This window comes from Pongo pygmaeus, chromosome 9 (assembly GCF_028885625.2).
Source record: "Pongo pygmaeus isolate AG05252 chromosome 9, NHGRI_mPonPyg2-v2.0_pri, whole genome shotgun sequence".
NCBI classification, from domain to species: domain Eukaryota; kingdom Metazoa; phylum Chordata; class Mammalia; order Primates; family Hominidae; genus Pongo; species Pongo pygmaeus.
In genome coordinates this window covers 45,625,346-45,639,852 of record NC_072382.2, presented here as the reverse complement: position 1 = coordinate 45,639,852, position 14,507 = coordinate 45,625,346, and the positions used below count along the sequence as shown (strand labels likewise).

At 35.7% G+C, this 14,507-nt stretch overlaps 1 protein-coding gene across 1 annotated transcript; it reads right to left on the bottom strand.

Annotated features, from left to right (window-relative positions):
- Positions 1-225: 225 nt before the first annotated feature.
- LOC129008486 (oxysterol-binding protein-related protein 9-like) lies at positions 226-3,044 on the bottom strand. The gene has a single exon (XM_054440790.2). The coding sequence runs from the start codon at positions 2,519-2,521 to the stop codon at positions 887-889; it is 1,635 nt and encodes a 544-aa protein (XP_054296765.2). The 5' UTR covers positions 2,522-3,044; the 3' UTR covers positions 226-886.
- Between the last annotated feature and the right edge of the window lie 11,463 nt (positions 3,045-14,507).

The window sequence follows — 14,507 nt, the reverse complement described above, 5'->3', positions numbered from 1 at the left end:
ACACCGTCTCAAAACAAAACAAAACAAAACAAAACAAAAACAAAAACAAAACAATCGAATGGATGGAGTTAGAGATCTGCTCAAGACATATATACAATAAATAAAATTAGGGTATGCATGTTTTCTGTGGTTGCAAATCCTAACACTTTGTTATCTAATGTGCCTACACATTCTAAATGGTTCATGGTGATACAACTCTGCTCCGTCTTCTTTTTTTTTTTTTTTTTGGAAAAATTACTTTATGAAGCCTTAAGCACTAAGAATAATTAATTAAACTGTAATCCAGGATTAGATACAATTTAATAATAGTTCAATTCCAAAATAAAAGTTATTGTAGGTAAGACCATGAAATTTCCTAACACTTGATTTTAATACATTGCGCTAATTTTCTAAAACAACTCAGAGGAACCCATATTTACAGTAGGCAGAATATTTATGAAAAAATCTGGCATCAGGTATATTTATATATATGTATGTGTGTGTATATATGTGTATGTGTGCATATATGTGTGTGTGTGTATGTATCCCGAGATTATATGAACTAAGAAACAGGTTGTATATCTTAACAGCAGTACTAGAGCGCAGAGTTTCAGACTTGGATTTATAAATGCTTTCAGCGTGTGGTGTTTGGAAAAGGAGAAGACATCATCTGTTTTTCAAAACCTGAAGTTTTTCTCAGGACTGAAGTCAAAATCGTAACTGCCACAGAGGGAAAAGGGAAGCTTTTCCCCTTAATTGTTCATCTGCGTCAGAAAGTCCAGTATCCCTGAGATAGGAACAACTGTAATTAGAAGGGAGTGAACAGGTTTCTCCCAAAGGAAGATTGTTTGTTGCTGAATTATGCCTACTGCCCTGATCATCAGGTATAAACTTTGCATCTTCCAACCTAATGCTTGGCAGCACCAAGACGTTTCAGTAATGGTTCATCATAAACCCAGCATTCTCCATCTTCATGAAATAACCTTGTCTCCCACTGAATTTCCTTCTCCTTCCTTTCTTGGGCTTCTGCTCTTTGTCTTTCTTCAAGCCTGTGCTTTGCTTCAGTTGCTGCATCAATGTCTCTGATTTTTAAGTTGAAAGTGACATCGTTCCAAAGGCTGCGGGATTCATACTCGTTCTGATCTTCCAACTTCCTCACTTTCTTCTTGATTATAGGCAACTTCTTGGTATCTACAAAGACTGTATTTTCCCCTGTTGCATATTTTGCATACATCACACCATTCCATTCCCCTTCAATTGAGCAATAAGACTTCTTGTCATTTGGAGAAAAAATCTCAGCAGTAATTCTGTGCTTCTTGCCCCCATAGAAGGGTTTAGTGTGGAAGATGATATTTGCACTATAGCCTGTTTTGGAACAATTAATATTGCATTCTCCTCCTAATTCCACCCAGGGCACTGTGAGGATAGACCTTCCATAGCCATTGGGGAATGTGAGAATGTAATGTTCATCATAGTCTAGACATGAGATACACCCGTGCCCTATGTTGTGCACCCCAATTGACATCCCAAGGAATTGTGATTTGGTCCAGATATGAGCATTGAATTGTATCTTCTTGTTAAAACACTCAGCATAAAAGGCTGAAATGGGTAGATGATGGGAAACCTGCTCAGCCACAAATGTTACACTATTTTTGGAAACCCAGGGAACTGGTCCTTCTGAAACTAATTCTGTGTTCTCTTCAGTATCATTTGGTAACGTCCAATGACACTGAAAAATCTCACCCAAAATGGGATTGTATGGCTTTTTGGCAACTGATCCTTTCCTTCCCGCATGAAAGGCTGAGAGGTACCATTTCACAACCTGAACCATTCGATCCTTGGGATCCTTCTGGTCACTAATGCTCACAAACAGGTCCGGATGTGCAAAAAAGTCTGCATACATTTCTAAAAGAGATCTTCTTTCAAGAATAAACGTTGGAAGAACTACCTTGGTAAGATCCATTCCAAGTCTAACCTGTAACAAGAGATGCATGATAACGCTCTTGTGCTCCTCCACAGACCCTGCCTCTGCATCATCATCTCTGTCATCATGTGAATCGAAAAGGTCAGCATCACTTGTTCCATTGGACATGGAAGAATTAAGTGATTCTGTGGTATCTGGTCCTTTTAGACTATTTCCTGAGCTGCTGTGTGTCAGGACTGAGGCAGATCCAGAAGAATCTATTAAGCGCTTTGGGGATGAGCCACTTTGATGGAATTCATCAGCATCATAAAATTCATCTACACTGCTGGAGTAAGAGAACTCTGGGACTGTATTTGGAGACAAGTTCACATGGCTTGGAGAAGTGAGACTGCTACTCGGTAGTGAATGGCCACTGCCTGTACTATTTGGTGTAGGAGTCTGATAATGTCCCAAGGTAGCCAACACAGGTCCAACTGGTAGGGAAGATGGACGCTGCTCTGACTTACACAACTGAACAGGTTCTGGAGGTAACACAGTCTGGGAAGGCATTGTGCTGATCACAGGTTCCAAAGGACTAGGTTGATATATTGCATCTACGGGATTAATAGTACTTATCATTCCATCTGCGTGCTTCTCCGCATTACTCTGGTCTTTGGTAATCTGCAGCAACACAATGCAGTGTTTAGTTGATTCTACTATGCTATTTGTTGTCTCTTAGACAGTCTCAATTTTCTTTCTTTGTTCATCTTCTTTGCAGTTTTGAAGCTTGTCATCAAAAAGCTTTAATTGTTCAATCAAGATTTGTAGGTAAGCATCAGCTTCTCTAAGCTTCTTACCAAAATCTTGGACACTAGGAACAAATCCTGAATCCAAATCCCCAGGGGGCGGCGGGGAGGAGGCAGGGTGAGCACGACATTCGCGACCCAGCCTTGCTGCCTGGACCCCGGGGACTCAGGGGTAGGGGCCGGCCCCTCTCCCAGACCCTCGGGGTCTACTCACTCCGCAAGTGGCCAGCAAGAAAGCCATTTGCCAAGGCCCCCACCCTCTGTGCCTCCAGGGGAGGGAGCCGGGGGCTGCTCCCAGGCACCCCTTTTTCTTCTCCCCTCGACTGGATCCCCGAACTGCGGCGCAGGCGGTCCTGCTCCGTCTTCTTTAGTATTCCAGTTGTTGGGAGAGCCAACACTTGTTAGCCTTTACCTGGAAAAGTCAGCAATGTACCTGGACTGTAATGCCACAGGGGTTCACTGAAACTCCATCTTATTTCTTTCAGGCATTACACTAAGACCTGTCAATTGTAAAATTTTCTAGAAATTCCACTCTAATTCAATTTGTTCATGATCTGCTGTTATCTTCTTTTATCAAGATTCAATTTATCTTTTACAGCAGTTAGCTTACAAGGGTTATATGGCCTTTATGGAAAAAATTCAGTTCTCTTCATAAAAGGTCCACTACTGAAGACATAGTCTGACAACAGAATGAACTTCCCTCTCACCTGAAAAAGTGAAGATAATTGAAGGGTTCCTTAGTCTGACAACTCAAAGACAATTAAAAGGTTTTGAGCTTTGCAACAACCTCTAACATTAGGGCTCCCAAGTATAAATAACTTTTTCCTTGTTTGTTCACAAATGTGATCATCAAGCCTTGGAAGTCTTTAGTCAGGAACAATGACATTAACCTATTGGTTATTATGCCCTACAGATAGATGCAGTGGCCAGAGCATATCCAATTTGTCTAAAAGCAGTGACCACAGCAACTAGATTGTTAGAAACCTAATCTCACTTAGTATTAGAGATTGAGCTTTACCTACAAGTTCCACATGCAGTCAAAAACTTATTAAATTGCAATTACACCTAACATTTTTCCTCAAGTAGACTAATAATATGTAAAATCCATCTCTTTTTATCTTCTAATCTCCATCTCACATATTATATTCTGTTTAACCCCACCACCGTGCTGCCTTTGATTGAAGATGGAGAAGACTGTAAGTGTGACATTATAACTATTGACTCTTCACATTGACTTACAGGAAACTCTACTAGGTAATCCTGAATTAATACTTTATGTTGATGGATCTTATGCAAAAATTATAGAAGGGAAATATGAAGAAGGATACGCTGTAACTAATTAACATGAACTAATAGAAAATGAAACACTCTCACAATTTTATTTAGCACAACTTGCAGAAATATATGCTCTTACTAGGCTTGTTGTAGATAAATCGATTAATATGTATGCAGATATTACATATGCCTTTGGAGTTGTCTGTGATTTTGGAATATTACAGAAACAAAGAGAATTTCTCACTTCCAGTGGAACCCCACCAAAAATGGGGTTCAATAGGATAAACTTCTTTCAGCTATTCTGCTACATTCATAGGTTGCTATTATTGACATTGATGCTCATACTTGTAAGACAACCTGAATATGAAAGAAATGCATTAGTAGGCTTTCATATCAGGTCATAGAGCACTAAAATTGTTAAAATATTCAATTTTAATGAACTTCATAAAATTCATCCAAATCAGATTACTTATGATAATTTGTTCAATAAAAAATGCTGTGCACCTGAATTGGAACAACAAAAATAGCATATAAAATGATGCAAATTTAAATGTTAAATGGGACTTACTGAAGGCCTAGACAACCATTTCATGCTTCCTGAGTTCCTAAAATTGCTACTGTTAAAGTTTCTTTACTCCACAACCCATCACGAAGTAGACAAAACGGTTCAAATTACGAAAAAGAACTTATGGGGTGATTGTTTTAAAGCAGTCAAAATGGTTTATAACCAATGTCTGACTGGTTAGACTCATAATACTAAAAAAAACCCTGAAGATTTCCAGTGGCATATTTCTACCATGTGCTGGACAATTTGAACATCTGCAGATGGATTTCATTCAATCACCAACTTCAATTGGATATCAATATATTCTTGTGATTAAGTGCCTTTTTTTTAAAGAGGGATTGAAGCTTTTCCTTGCAGAAAGAATGATGTCACAACAGTAGCAAAACTATTAAAATATTTGTTTCCTTTGTGGGGCATCCCTAAAGAAATTTCTGGCAATAGGGCATACCATTTTACTGGACAGATTATCAAAAAATTAAATAAGATTTTACAAATGCAATGACACTAACATTGCCTTCATCATCCTCAGTTTTCTGGAAAGATTGAAAGAGCAAATGGTATCTTAAAACTAAAATCTTAAAACTAAAATTAGCTAAGCTAACAGAGTTGACTGAATTACCCAAGCCAAAAGTTTTACCACTGACCTTAGTGGCAATTAGATCAATTCCTATGGGTACAACAAACTGACTCCTGATAAAATAATTAATGAAATACCTATGCCATTTATAATAGAACACCATGTTTTTCCTGCACTTGTTAAATCTGACTCAATACTGCAAGACCTTGATGCATTATTCCAAAGTATATTTTCACCAAATGAAAGATGGTTTCTGTGACCCATTTACCAACAGTGATCAGGCCTTTCATTATCTGGAATCTGGAGATTGGGTCTTTTTGGATATAACATCACAGAAAAACTGCCTTTGAGCATCACTGGAAGATACTATATTTGTTTCTTTTTACCACACACACTGCAGCAAAACCTCAGGGTCTTGAGCCTTGGGTCAATGTCTCTCAAATAAAGAGAAATCCCTTAGACTTTTGTACTTGTTAAATACAGATGACTTAAAATTAAGGCTATGCAAAGGAGAGCCTTCCCTAGAAGCAAATGACATCATGAAGTAGACAGCTTTACCAATATGGGGGAACAAGAGTCCATTTGACTCCACTCCATTGAATAAAACTTGTTTCTGTTTTACATTAACAAAAAATGTTCAAACTCTTATTTTTTAGGAAATGTTACTATTTATACTGCATATCTTGTATAGTCTACTGTTGAAAATATAGCTACTTTCATTAGTCAAAGCAATTGCTGGCTATGTAGTCATCTAGATGAATGGGCACAACCACCATGAATACTAGAACCTGCACCAGTACACACTTGGGTGAGCAATTTAGGAAGCTGGATTTAGAAAAAGTTTGGTATCCTTACTTTGGCAGGCATATTTATGCTCAAATGACTTGTCACTGGGAAAAACCAATAGAAACAAGGGACACCCTATAGCTATTGATTTTATTACTGGTAATTTATCTTCATGCATAGAAAACCTTAATGGAACTGGACCTAATCTAGGCTATATTACACACTCCTGTAATGAAATACTTTGACTTTACATAAATAATGAAGACTAGACTTTTATATATAATGACACAGATATAAAATCAGAACATGACCATGATACCCTCAACCGTATTATCAGACAACTCCTCAAAACTAGATATGGGTTTAATGGCAACTCTAAAGGCAAATGGAATGCTTCTTTAGTTCCACTATATAAAATAAATGATAGTCTTATTTATTGGATATATCAATATTTAAAGCATATTTGAGGAGGAAATCAATAATTCTTAGTTGGTTATGGCATACATGGGTTACTTTATCAAATTCATAAAATGTTTTTTGTTTCTACTCCTATCTAAACCATACATGTTTAGCCTGGCAATATGTAGATGCAGATATGACAACGAAAAACCATGACATTTGTATCACCTCCAACTGGTGGGTGATAGGATGCACTTTGATCTTTTTCTTTTAATAGTACTGGATTATTCATTGTGTGTGGCAACAACATATATAAAAGTTTTCTACATAAATAATCTGAATGCTGTGGTTTGGGCTATCTCCTACTTAAAATGACCAGATATGACTTTTTAAATGCAAGTCAAACTAATTTAGTGTCATTCATATGTAAAGGGACCCCTCACAAATGAGCCTCTTATGATCTTCCAAACCCAATTATACAAAGGGGTTCCAGATTTCATTATTTTGTAAGAATTATTTTTTTCTCAGTTGGCAGTCTCTGAATTGAAAACATGCTTATTAATATTCCAGCAAGTATCATTTGAAAAAAGTTCAAATGATACTTTGAATTATCTTAAAATAGTACAATCTGGCATAAATAATTTGGCCTCAATAGTACTCCAAAATAGTAGTTGTATTGATATTTTAACCGCTTGAGAGGAATTTTTGCCCTAATTGTGAAAAGTGTTATTTCTATGTTAACAAATCAGATATGCCTTCAATTTAAAAGATCTTAAATACAAGTATAATTTTTTTTAATCAGATAAGCATTGCCTTCTGCAATTATTTATTCAGTTGGTTAAATCTTGGCTCCTGGGAATCTTTGCTCAGAGGAATTTTTCAATCCTTGGCTATTATTCTCTTTATAGTTATTGTGTTTACCTCTTACTCCATGTGTTGTATTCTTTCGAGGGTTTTAAATGCTTTCCAGCAGTTCCTTTCATGTCAGATGATTTCCATCATGGTCAGACAACTCAAGGAAACCAATACTGACTATGGAATTGCTGATGGTAGTTATATGACTCTAAACCCTAGTGAACCTATTGATGATAACAACATCTACTTGACTCTTTGTTCCAACAATTACATCAATAGTGGTAACTGAGATTAATGTTATGCTATTTGGTCACATTCTTAGCTTGCTGAGAGAATGACCAAAAGAGGCGAATTGTTAATGCAAAGTTAAAATAGGTACTAGGCCTGTAAATTCCTGAGCAAAACCAACTGGGCTTTAAAAATAGCCTTAACCGGTTGATGCAGTGGCTCTCATCTGTAATTTCCGCACTTGAGGAGGCCAGCTCAGGAGGATTGCTTGAGTCCAGGGGCTTGACACCAGTCTGGGCAACATAATGAGATCTCATCTCTCCCTCAAAATGGGAAATGTTAGCTGGGCATGGTGGTGTACATGATCACAGATCACTCCTGTCTCAAACACCTGGGCTCAAGGTATCCTCCCATCTTGGCACCTCCCTTGGGCCCAGATTTCTTGGGCCCAGGTATTTGAGGCTGCCGTAATCTATGATTACACCACTGTACTCCAAACCGAGTGACAAAACCAGACCCTGTCTCAGAAACAATAAAAACAATGAAAATAGCCCTAACCTTGCTTAAATTGCAAACATATGGAAAATTTAACTAGGGTCATTTCTGACAAATGCTTATGTTATACAACCTCAGCCATTGATAAGCAGTCAGTTAACATTTGGTTATTTAGGCACTTTCCAACCATGCTATAGTTTGAATGTTCTAAAACTCATGTTTAAATTTAATGTTAGAGGTGGAGCCTTTGGGAGGTGATTGGATACTGAGGACTTTGCCCTCAAGAATGTATTAATGCCATTATTGTGGGAGTGGATTAGTTATTGAGACAGTGAGTTCCTAATAAAAGAATAAAGCTTGGTCCTCATTTTCTCTCTGTCTTGCACACTCCCAATGTGATGCCTTCCTCCATGGGATGAAATCCTCACCAGATGCCAGCATCATGCTCTTGGATTTTCCGGCCTCCAGAACCATGAGCCAATACATCTGTTTTCTTGATAAATTATTCAGTTTGTTGTATTCTGCTATAGCAGCAGAAAATGGACTAAAAAGATAAACCAAAAAAGGGAATTTTGTAATTGCAACCAATCAAATAATTTATTTGCTTCTATACTCACCTTCTAATTCATAACTACCTGCTTCTGAAAATTTGCCGTTGGAACACTAAACCTTTTTCAGTTTGGTGTTTCCAAATTCATGAATTGCTTCTTACTCAAATATACTATTTAAAATATTATTGTGCTCAGATTTTTATTTTGTAGAACTAATAACAATATAAAGAAACTCAGGCACCTTAACCTGAAAATGAAAAAAATCATATAATAAACGACTTGTGAGTGAAAAAGAAAATTATAATTAAAATTAGAGTTTCTAAAAATTAATAAGAAAATATAAATCAGAATCAATGGGACATATTTAAATAAGAATCAATGGAAAATTAAAATATACACAAATAAATAAATTCATAACCATAAAAGATGGAAAACAATGGAATTAAGTTTCTAACTAAAATGCTAAAAAAATGGTGCATTCAAAGCAAGTGTAAGAAACAAAATGATTAAATTAAAAGCAAATGTATTGAAGAGCATAGAAATATATGTAGAGCATAGAAAAAACAATAGATGGACTGCTAGTCAACTTAATCAAGGGAAAAAGGAAACAAATGTAAAATAAGATATGACAAAGAGAAAATAACCATTGAAACAGAATACATTCAAAAATTTTTTAAGAGACTACGTTATAGATTGCTGTGACCACAGTAGAGATGGAAAGCTTAACTATGTCAATTTCCATTGAAGAAAACAGAGAATGGTATTTTAAAAAAACATACAAATACAAATCCTAGATCACAGAGTTCTACCAAATGTCCAAAGACCAAAGATAGCCCCAGTGATATATATAAAACTTTCTCCAGAGCCTAGAAAATGAAGGAACTTTTGAAATTTCTCTTTAACATTAATACCTAAACCTGATAAAGATTGCAGACAGGAAGGAAATTACAGACTGATATCACTTATGCAAAACTAGAATAAAACCTTTTTAACAGAAGCCAACATCACAAGAAGAAAATAATACCCAATGATCAAGTGAGATTTATAAGAAGAATGCAATATTTGTTCACTATTAGGAAATGTATTAATATGATATAACATATTAATAGATCTAAGCAAAACGCAATACATGATTATCTTCACAGATGCTAAAAAATCCTTTGACAAACACAATATCCACTTGTAATTGAAAAATACCCAGAATATTGGAATTGGCTATTTTACAGACATTGGATGTTATTCTGAATACAATGGAAAGTTAACGAAGAATGTTTAAGCAAAAGCAGTAACATGAGCTAATTTGTTTTCAAAAATATCACTCTGGTTCCTGTGCAGCAAAATAAAAGACAAGAGGGCCAAGAGTAGAAACAGGGAGTCCAGGAGTAGCTACTTCAGTAAATTTCTGGTCTTGACCCGAGAGAATCCACATTACAAGGAAAGAAGAAACAAAGAACCCTTCAGGAAACAGCCTTAGAAGAGGCCTAACCTATTTTCAGGTCATGGGTTGCAATGAAAAGCCACCACAAATTCTGGGGAAGTTAAACTTTGTGACCTATTTTATACATAGTTTCTTTTGTACAAAAGTAATTATTGTATGAGTTTTTTATCATAGATTTATCAGACATTTCAACTCATATCTTTTCTAGGAGAAAATTCTAACAGTTGTGTTTGTTAAATTTAAACAAATAATTCTTTTTATTCAATTGCTATTATTTTTAAGTGTTAATGTATCCAGCCATAATAGCATTTTATTGGTCTACATTTTTAATTACACATTCCATCACTGAAAGTTAATCTGATAATGATTATCCATTGAGTAAACATTGAGGGGTAATTAGAAGGCTAGAGATGCTCTTGGGTAGTGACAGGGAAAAGTGATCATTCTCTCCATTAGAAATAGTATAATTACCACACAAGACTAAGGAAAATGCATAGAATTCATTAATGAGTACATTTCAGGCCTTGTTTGTGTTTCTATGAGAAACCCTAAGCTTATGCCTAGAACTTGACATTCAAGTGAATCTGGAAGAAAATGTTTGACCAACTGGGCATAGGTGCCGGTCTAGGTAAGCCTAGAAAAAAATATGGCTCCTACTTACTGTTAAGTCAGAAATTATTTTTTGTTAGACATTATTTTCCTTCCCCCCTTTTTTACTGGTAATTATTATGTCATCTGGATTTGCTATTTGCCTCATGTTTTTAAGCTCATTGTGTGTATGTTTCTCTCTCACACACACACAGACACACACACACACACAGACACACACACACACACACACACACAAATGCAAATGGCTCTGTGCCCTGCTTCAAGGGAACATTTCCCCCCATGATTGAAATTCTACTCCTCTTTCTTCAGAAGAAACAGCGAAACCCATTATCTTGTTTTCTTCGCTGTTACACAAGTGAAATCTGTTTTACCCAAAGATCTAATTCATGTTGCTTTTTCACTTAAAATTCTTCAAAAATCCTCAGGAGTTACAGAATAAAGTCCACACATTTTAGCATTGCTTCCAGAATCCAGGAGCTCCTTTACCTTCTGAACTTCCTCCCTATGATCTTTCCCAACTCAGTATTTTGGGACACATTTTCCCTTTTACTGGCATATTCTTCTCTTATATCCTTGTTTGATGTTCTTCTATCCATTCATCAAAACACAGCTCAAATGTGATTGCCTTTGCCTAGAATTCCCTAGCATAGACCTTTCTTATTTTGTGTATATGTAGCACACATCTTCATTTTAGAGTGCTTAAAATATTATTATTGTTTATAGCTTTGTCTCTAACCAATTAGCTCTTGGTGTTAGAAACTGATTCTTCATTTTTAAATTTTTTAATGTTTTTATTTATTCAACAAATATTTATTAAATGTCTACTGTTTGGCAAGTATGAAGTGATATAAAGTGGAGAAGATGGAAAGAAGCAACTTTAAATGGGGACAGCAGGACAATTTCCTCTAAGAGGATGATACTTGAAACAAAATGTGAAAAATGAGGAGGTGCCAACTAGTGAGGCTCTGCCAGAGATGAAAACGAGTGGAGACAGGTTTAATACAGAAATAAGATTGGCATGTCTGGGAACAGAGACCGTTGAGACTGGAGAGGGAGGGATGGAGAAATGGTAGAATGAACCAGACTCCTCTCTGTTTTCACAGATGGCATACGGAGCCTGGAAAACAGAAAGATTTCTCCAAAGTAACTTCCTGAATAAATGTTGTGTTTAAAAGAAATGTTAATTAACCAAGTTGTTTAGAATGATATAATTTAATAACTGAAGAGATGCTTAGAATCCATCAAATCTTACCTTTTATCACAGATGGGCAAAATAATAACAGCCAGGTCCTGAGACCAATTTTCTAAGATATATTTATCACATGAAATCATTTCAGAGAAAATAAGCAAGAAATGAACAAGGTTTTTAATGGCAATTCTACTGAATGTTAAAAAAAAAACATTTCTCATAGTTGTTTCTTGTGCTGATCTTTGATAATAATAAATAAATAAATAAATAAAATTTTGTTATAAGAAATATTAATTCAATTTTTAAATATATTTTTGTTTACTTGATCTGTGAAGATAGACATTTTGCATTTTCCACCATGACTGTTTTAATTTCCAACACATTGCTTTTTAATTTACATCATCTTACTTGGCTTATGTGTATTTTCATTATGGATTGTGCATCTAATCAATATAAAATAATCTTTTTGTCACCTTTAGTGCTTTTGGCTTTATATCCTTTGTCCAAAATTAGTATTATTAAACTTGAATTTTGTTTGCAAAAAAAAAAAATCAGGGCATATCGAATTATTATTCAGTGGATACATTAAGAACCCAGACTTCACCACTGTGCAATATATGCATGTACTTGTACCCCATAAACATATAAAGGTAAATAAATTTTAAAAAACAAAAAATGAATAAGTTATTATTCAGTGATAGAAAACCAATTTAATAAAGTCTAAATATATAAGTTTCTGATTATGAGACTTGATATAAGGACATGTCTTCAAAGATTTAGAAGAGTAGTTTTCAAACCATACAGGCTCTAATATTCAGGAAAGTTACTGGGGGGATCCCAAAGGGCTGAGGGCCCAGCTGGCTGGCTAGTGAAATCACCTTGGATTCTACCTGCACCTAAATAAGATCAATTCTTTTTTTATCCATTTATATATCAAATTTCTGCACAAGAATTATTTTAAAGGCAGTTATGCTACTAAGAATAATAGAAATCTGTTGATCTAAAGAAATATTTAGTTGTTACCTGAAGCACAATGTTTCTTTAAGTCACTTTTATATCTACTACATGCTTTTCCTGAGAATAGTATAAAAGGCCAGGGCAAGCACATACTCACCTCACAAGCCTTATATCTGCACTTTTCCCATCAGTCTTCTTCACATGTGATTCCAACCTGTTACTGACTTTCTTGATACGACCTTAATATTCAGTGTCCCATATCTCTCTTGCCTTGCTCTCTGGACTTTACATTCTTTACTGTTTTCCCAGCTCTAACCGCAGACCTTGACTCCTCTCCACAGGCCTTCTTCTTTTCTGTAAAGCAAATATATTGCTTTGGGTCACCTCTTCTAAACACTTCTATTGTTTCAATTTAGCAGTGCAACCCTCCTAACCCTGGCAGGACTCCTTGAGATAGTGCTTCCACCAAGCCCAGCTCACATCCTCAATGAGAACGGCCATTAAGAGATACTGTGCAACAAGGGGCATGTTCTAAAATACCAGTTTCCTATTGAACCCTACCGACAACCTACTTTCTTTCTTTCTTTTATATATATATTTATTATACTTTAAGTTCTAGGGTACATGTGCACAACGTGCAGGTTTGTTACATATGTATACATGTGCCATGTTGGTGTGCTGCTCCCATTAACTCGTCATTTACATTAAGTATATCTCCATTCTACTTGATTCCTCCCTTTCTCTTTCTTTCCTCATTTCTTATATGACACAACTGACTACACTCTGTGGTAGTGGAAATAACACAATAAATTAGTGATAGAAATCATGAGATCTGTGACTAATTGTAGGATAGTGAACATATACCAAATATATCACAGAGGCTCTGTACACATCTCTATTTTATGCTTCCAGAAAAATGACATCACATAGGTGAAAACAACTTAGGAAGTACAAATCGCCACACAGATGTTAATTATTAATATGATTGTGTTTTCAGCTATAGATTTTATTTCAAATGATTTCCCTTTATAGATGCATTTTATAGCTGTTTACAGCCCTTTCTCCCTGTCAAGACACAGGATGAATGTCTGTCTTCCTTTTGAATTATGGAACAATCCCCGTATGTCCGTATTCCATTCTTCAACTACCACCTCTACTTATCCTGCTGCAGAATTAGATAAAAGGTTCACCAAGCCAATTTCTGTATTTGTATAACAGTTCAAGTGTTTTAACAGTATTAATTAGATAAATTCAATCATATGCCCAAACTTAGTGTGTACATAGTACTGCCTAATAGGATAGCCACTTCAGGAAAAAATATTGGAGAAGCTCTACTGTAATCTATGTTTAGAGTCATATCATTGTTATCATTTTCCTTTATCTGCAAATATGACTCATTCAGAAAATGCTTCTTTAATTTTGTGTTTGTTTGCTAGTCAATGCTTTGAATGAATGTATTTTGCTAAACTACTTCAGTTATGGGTAAAATACTTTATTTAGAATGCCACTACATGTAAGAATAATAGCGATAATAGCAATAGTGACATAAAACAATGAAAGTTACATTTATTTGGGGACTGCTATGTGAAACATTCAATTGGATGCCAATTTTACAAACAGGGAAACTGAAACTCAAAGAAGTTAAGCCACAGCAAAGTTTAGAGAGCTGGTTAGTGTTAACTGTATACGAAAACAAACTTTCCATATCAATATAAAATAAATACTAGGCCGGGCGCAGTGGCTCATGCCTGTAATCCCAGCAATTTGGGAGGCTGAGGAGGGCGGATCATGAGGTCAAGAAATCGAGACCCTCCCATGCTGGCCAACATGGTGAAACCCTGTCTCTATTAAAAATAAAAAAATTAGCTGGGCATGGTGGCATGTACCTGTAA